The sequence below is a fragment of the Vicia villosa genome, unplaced genomic scaffold (assembly GCF_029867415.1).
Source record: "Vicia villosa cultivar HV-30 ecotype Madison, WI unplaced genomic scaffold, Vvil1.0 ctg.001600F_1_1, whole genome shotgun sequence".
Taxonomy (NCBI): domain Eukaryota; kingdom Viridiplantae; phylum Streptophyta; class Magnoliopsida; order Fabales; family Fabaceae; genus Vicia; species Vicia villosa.
In genome coordinates, this window is record NW_026705671.1 from 329,304 (window position 1) to 335,867 (window position 6,564).

At 38.2% G+C, this 6,564-nt stretch overlaps 1 protein-coding gene across 1 annotated transcript; it reads left to right on the forward strand.

Annotated features, from left to right (window-relative positions):
• The first annotated feature begins 3,111 nt into the window (after positions 1 to 3,111).
• Positions 3,112 to 4,754, forward strand: LOC131635962 (uncharacterized). Its single transcript, XM_058906597.1, has 4 exons — positions 3,112 to 3,321; positions 3,709 to 3,901; positions 3,995 to 4,135; positions 4,288 to 4,754. Exons 1-4 carry the CDS (start codon positions 3,112 to 3,114, stop codon positions 4,752 to 4,754), a joined length of 1,011 nt encoding a protein of 336 aa, XP_058762580.1.
• Positions 4,755 to 6,564: the final 1,810 nt, after the last annotated feature.

The window sequence follows — 6,564 nt, forward strand, 5'->3', positions numbered from 1 at the left end:
CCCGTCAGAGTACTTATTAGTTAGTCAGTTAGAATTGACTACTCACACTAGATCATTCTGACTGATTACCTCTTCACACTTATACATTTTCCTCTTGGCAAAAAAATACTTTCAAATAACTGAAGACCTTGAGATGATGTTGTAACATCTGATATGACATCATCCTTCATGGTTCTTGGTTAACATCTCTAACATCTAATTCATAGTACTTGGGGTGGAAACAATAGAGTGTAATTATAAGCAACATCCAGAAATATCAAGGAATACAATATCCAACATCTCAATAAGCTTTTCTTCAGACTTTCATTTTGATTTTGAGATGATGGATGCCATAGTCTGTACCTATAGAGGAGATTCCCTCATTTAGGTTTATGGAACAGACTTAGTCATGACATAACACTGAATTAGTCAGATTCATCAGACTTCCTTGATTCCAAACAACACTACCCTTTCTGGATAACAACTAGGACAATACACATTCTTGACCATATTTCACTGTGGTTGAGACACAATATTCAGCTCCAACAACTGCTCTATGGTTATGAATGAAAATTCACATATCTGGTTCCTTTGATCAGAAGAAGATACCATATATAAGCTCATCTTGATTTAAACATAAAGGATCAGAAAGGAATACCTTTATGCCCAGAAGTGTTTAGCCATGTTAGTCTCATTGATCATGGTTTTGGCCATTTCTTGTAGAGTTTTGTTCTTGCGTTTTACAACTCCGTTTTGTTAAGGAGTTCTAGGGCAAGAGAAATCATGAGAAATGCCATTTTCTTTGAAGAATATTTTAAATCAATAGTTTTCAAACTCTCCACCATGGTCGCTTCTGACTTTTACAATTCTAAACTCTTTTTCATTCTGAACTTGGTTACACAAGTAGGCAAACACCGCGTGTGACTCATCCTTGTGTCTAGGGAACTTCACCCATGTCCATCTGCTATAGTCATCTACGATCACTAATCCATACTTCTTTCCACTTATTGAAGCAGTTTTCACTGGTCCAAATAGATCTATATGAAGAAGTTCTAATGGTCTAGAGGTAGTGTTTACTGTGGAAATTGGTAAGCAACCGCTGGTCTTCCCAAAGCCTTAAACAAAAGGTTACTTGCAAGATTGACCAATTCATCTTGAGACAAGTGCTAAGGTATTGAAATTGTACTGGTTATGTCGATGATGTTAGCCTAAGAAACAATTTTCTAAGACTGAAGGAACAAGTACAACGGCTTTCCACACGATGGATTAGGTTCGACCGACAGGTAACTCGTGACCGACGGGAACAAACCTAAACTTAATAACTTGACAAATCTGGATATTCTGACCCTGACCTACTATGGTGACTCGTGATCGACAGGAGGTATTGAATCCAGATTTTGTTTTACACGAAATAAGGAGAAACTGAATCTTTTGTGAACATAAAAATATAGAACGAATGTTGATCAATGAATAAAATGCAAGTTAAAGCTTCAAAATACACAATTAAAACATAAAGGTTTTACATTGAAATAAAGGTGGTGATTCACGTACATCAAGACACTTAGAAACTCTTTTTTCCTGAAGCCGGAAATTGGGCAGAGTTTCAGCAAGCAGTTTGAATATAACAGCGAACACACCTATTTTACATCAGAATGACTTATTTATAGTATTTACAAAGATAACCGCCTATAGTAATCCACGGCTGGAATCAAAGCTTAAAGCAACTGTCTCGTGAGATCTTTTTGTGCGTTTGGCGCTTACAACGCACGATCTTGTGAAATAACTGCCTGTGATATTTAAAATTTGAAACTTCCCGCCTTTGACTCCTTGTGAGCTAACCGCTCATGGCTTCGATGCTTACATCTGTCAAGGACGAAATATGATAATTTCCTAAGTATGGGAAACCTCTGTGGTTGATTAGACTTGTATCTCCTCTCGACACACATTTACTTCGACCCTTCTATGCATTTTCTGCCACATAAATCCTTACTTGTAGGAACCTTTCCTTAATTCTTAAGACTATCAGTTGGGAACTGTGCCCTTTTATACCTTAAGAATTTTTAGGGTAACAAAATGCCACCCAGAGATGCCATTTTCGAATTTCAGTTTGTCGATTTATGAGATAATGGCATCTATGAAAACCTCTATTTCGACCTAAACGTTTCCACTACTTCATAAAGTGAAGCTACTGTTCCATCTTTTCCGTGACGTCATGCAATCATGACCCTGTATCACGCTTTTCTATCTTGAGACGTGGGTTCATTAAATTTTTCATGATGGCATTTTTTATGGCAGCGGTGGACCCTCACGCTGCTGCAGCCATCTAGCCACACGTGTCCCTTATTTTGACACGATTTGGCCTTTAGGAAAAACAAACTTTCCCACTTCTTTTTCCCACAACGTACTGGCTATAAATAGCTTAGCTTCAAGAACATTTGTTCTTCTTTCGTTTCCTACTACTCTCATATTCTTCCAATACATTTATTTTTATCAAACTCAGAAACAAACTTCTTCACTCATCAATGGCAAGTATTCAACCACAAACTGTTTTGGCAAAAGCTTATGGAATCCACCATGTTGACGGCAAACCCTACGTCCCAGAGCCACCCTTTTCAAACGAGAAAGCAAAAATTTGGCAATCTCAGGTATTAATTCCTTTCCAACTTGAGGGAAAACCCTTATCTTTCTTAGGTCCTTTACCTGCTAATGCACCTTCTGAGAATTACACCACCGATGACGATGCCTTTTTCCCGACTAGTCAAGAAACCAAATCGTTGATATCTTCTGTGGACTCTATCTCCCTGCGTTATTTTGACAGAAATTTCCGGATGGCTTCACCTTTGGATTGTCCCAAATTCAGTGCTTAGATGGCGCGCTTGGAACCCACAAAAGGCGATTTGTGGAAGGAATTAGCTATTAAGGAGTTGTAGCATCCTTTTTACATGTTTTACTCATAAAATTATTTTGTAATCCGTAGGGGTTTAGAAGGGTGATACAATAGTAGTATCAGAACATAGTCGGTCGTTGTGGCCAGTGTCTTATTGTTAATTATTCCTTTGTATACGACTAGTTTGAGTTAACACTATCGATACTGTTGTTCTAATGAAGATTTTTTTGTGAATTATCAGAACAATGGCCGAAAGAGGTGGAAGGAACGATGATGCATTTGCTGAGGCTTTAGGAATGCTTGCTGGTGTGCTGGGAGGAAATCCCAACGGAAATGGAATTGGTACTAATAGGAAACTGGGAGAATTTCAGAGGAACAACCCCCCGTTGTTCAAAGGCACGTACGATCATGAAGGTGCCCATAAATGGCTTAAAGAAATTGAAAGAATCTTCCGGGTGATTGATTGTGCTGAAAATCTGAAAGTAAGATATGGTACTCACATGTTAACTGGAGAGGCTGATGACTTGTGAGTTGCTACCAAGACTGAACTGGAAGCTTGTGGTGGGGAAATTACTCGAGATGTCTTCAGAAGAGAGTTTCTAAGGAGGTATTTTCCTTAAGATGTTTGGGGAAGAAAAGAGATTGAATTTCTGGAGCTTAAACAGGGTAACATGTCTGTTAGTGAGTATGCTTCCAAGTTTGTTGAGCTGGCTAAGTATTATAGTTGCTACAACAATGATGAAGCTAGTGAATTTTCTAAGTGCATCAAATTTGAAAATTACCTCTATGATGAGATTAAGAAGGGTATCAGATACCAGAGAATTTGCAGGTTTGCTAATTAGGTTGATTGTAGTAGGATCTTCAAGGAAGATATTAACAAGTCAAAGTCATCCAACTCTCACGAGTTGGTTGATAAAAGAGGAATGAAACATATGGATCAAGGTAAACCGTATGGCAGAGGCAATCAGAAATCTGGTGGTTGGAAAAGGCCTAGTGGGGGATACTCTAATTCTCCTGTTAGGTGCTATAAGTGTGGTGAGTCTGGACATCGCATTCATGAGTGAAAGAGTGAAGAGAATAAGTGCATCAAATGTGGTAAAGCGGATCATATTGCTGCTGATTGCATAGTGAAGACTGTGACTTGCTACAATTTCGGTGAAGAAGGTCATATCAGCCCACGGTGTACTAAACTAAAGAAGAACCAATCTGGTGGAAAAGTTTTTGCTTTGTCTGTGTCAGAGACTACTCCTGAGGATCGGTTGATTAAAGGTATGTGTTTTATCCATGACACACCTTTAAGTGCAATTATTGACACTAGAGTGACTCATTCGTTTTTTCATTGGATTGTGCTAAAAGATTGAATTTGGAAATATCTTATATGAAAGGAAGTATGATTATTGACACTCCTGCGTCTGGTTCAGTAACTACTTCATTTGCTTGTTTAAATTGTCCGATTGATATTTTTGGTTGGGAGTTCAGGATGGACTTAGTGTGCCTTTCGTTAGAACAACTCGACATTATTCTGGGGATGAACTGGTTCGAATTCAACCGGGTTCATATCAATTGTTTTGCGAAGACCGTTATTTTCCCTGATGTTGTTAGTGTTGAGAACTTGGCTATGACTTCTAGACAAGTAAGTGAAGCTGTTGAGGACGATGTTGCTGTGTTTATGTTGTTTACATCGATGGAAGTAAAAATAAAGCTGGCGAGTAGTGAGTTACCAATGGTATGTGAATTTCCGGAAGTTTTTTCAGAAGATGTGAGAGAGTTGCCATATGAGAGAGAAGTAGAGTTTGCTATTGATTTGATTCCTGGAACTAAACTTGTGTCGATGGCACCATATCGTATGTCGGCATATGGGTTGATTGAATTGAAGAGTCAATTATAAGAGTTCTTTGAGAAGGAATTTATTAGTCCGAGTGTTTCGCCGTAGGGTGCTCCTGTGTTGTTGGTAAAGAAGAAAGAGGGTTCTATGAGATTGTGTGTGGATTACAGACTGTTGAACAAAGTTACTATCAAGAATTGGTATCCATTGCCGAGGATTGATGACTTGATGGATAAACTAGTTAGAGCATGTGTATTCAGTAAGATTAATCTGAGGTGTGGGTATCACCAAATTCGTGTAAAAGCGGACGATATTCATAAGACTGCATTAAGGACAGGGTATGGTCATTACGAGTATATAGTAATGCGTTTTGAACTGACTAATTTACCTGGTGTTTTTATGGAGTACATGAATAGAATCTTTCATCCTTATCTTGATAAGTTTGTGGTAGTGTTTATTGATGACATTCTGATCTACTCCAAGAACAAGGGAGAGCATACAGAGCATCCCATAATCGAGCTAGAATTGTTGAAAGAGAAGAAAATTTATGCTAAGTTATCGAAGAGTGAATTCTGGTTAAGTGAAGTAAGTTTTCTTTGAGATTGTGTGTGGATTACAGACAACTGAATAAAGTTACTATCAAGAATCGGTATCCATTGCCGAGGATTGATGATTTGATGGATCAACTGGTTGGAGCATGTGTATTTAGTAAAATTGAATTGAGGTCTGGATATCATCAGATTCGTGTGAAGACGGACGATATTCAGAAGACTGCATTCAGAACGAGGTATGGGCATTACGAGTATACAATGATGCCATTTGGAGTTAGTAATGCACCTGGTGTTTTCATGAAGTATATGAATAGAATTTTTCATCCTTAACTCGACAAGTTCGCTGTGGTATTTATAGACGACATTCTAATATATTCTAAGAGCGAAGGAGAGCATGCGGAAGGTGATTTGGTTGATAGGTTGACTTTGATTAACCAAGGCAAAGGAGGTGATTTTTGAATTGACATGAATGGTATAATGAGGTTTGATGATCGAGCTTGCGTTCCTGATGTTGCTGAGCTTAAGAAGAGTATTCTTGAAGAAGGACATCGTAGTGGATTGAGTGTTCATTCTGGTGCTACCAAGATGTATCAGGATTTGAAGAAGTCGTTTGCTGGCCTGGAATGAAGAAAGAAATTGCTGAGTTTGTTTATTCTTGTTTGACGTGCCAGGAGAGCTACTATGATAATAGGCGGAGAACTCGTGAGTTTCAAGAAAGAGATCATGTGTTTTTGAGATTTACTCCTATGACAGGTATTGGTCGAGCTTTGAAGTCAAGAAAGTTGACTCTGCGTTTTATTGATCCGTTTCAGATTACGGAAAGAGTGGGAGAAATGGCTTATCGTATTGCTTTGCCGCTGATGCTTGTAAATTTACACGATGTGTTCCATGTGTCTCAGTTGAGGAAATACAATGTGGATCCTTCTCATGTAACCCAAGTGGATGACGTACAGGTAAAGGACAACTTGACTATGGAGACATTGCCTATGAGAATTGAAGGTCGAAAGTTGAAACAATTATGTGGTAAAGAGATAGCTTTGGTGAGTGTAGCTTGGGGAGGACCAATATGTGAAAATGTTACTTGGGAGCTGGAGAGTCAAATGAAGGACTTTTATCCTGAGTTATTTACTTAAGGTATGTTTTCGAGAAAGAAAACTCTTTTAGTAGGGGAGAGTTGTAACACCCCATATTTTCCATTATTTAATTTAATTAGAGTTTAAATTATTTAATTTGTGATTAATTGGAATTTTGGAATCAGGTGATTTAATTGAGAAAAATATGAGAATAAGGTAATTGGGCCAGTGTGACAATTAGTAAAAGGG

Bases quoted from the DNA above. Each gene is read 5' to 3' on its own strand.
- LOC131635962 (XM_058906597.1), top strand. From the start codon at position 3,112: ATGGCCGAAAGAGGTGGAAGGAACGATGATGCATTTGCTGAGGCTTTA. The intron at 3,322-3,708 runs GTGATTGATTGT...TTTGCTAATTAG, and splicing joins AAATTGAAAGAATCTTCCGG to GTTGATTGTAGTAGGATCTT. The intron at 4,136-4,287 runs GTATGTGTTTTA...CGTCTGGTTCAG, and splicing joins TGAGGATCGGTTGATTAAAG to TAACTACTTCATTTGCTTGT.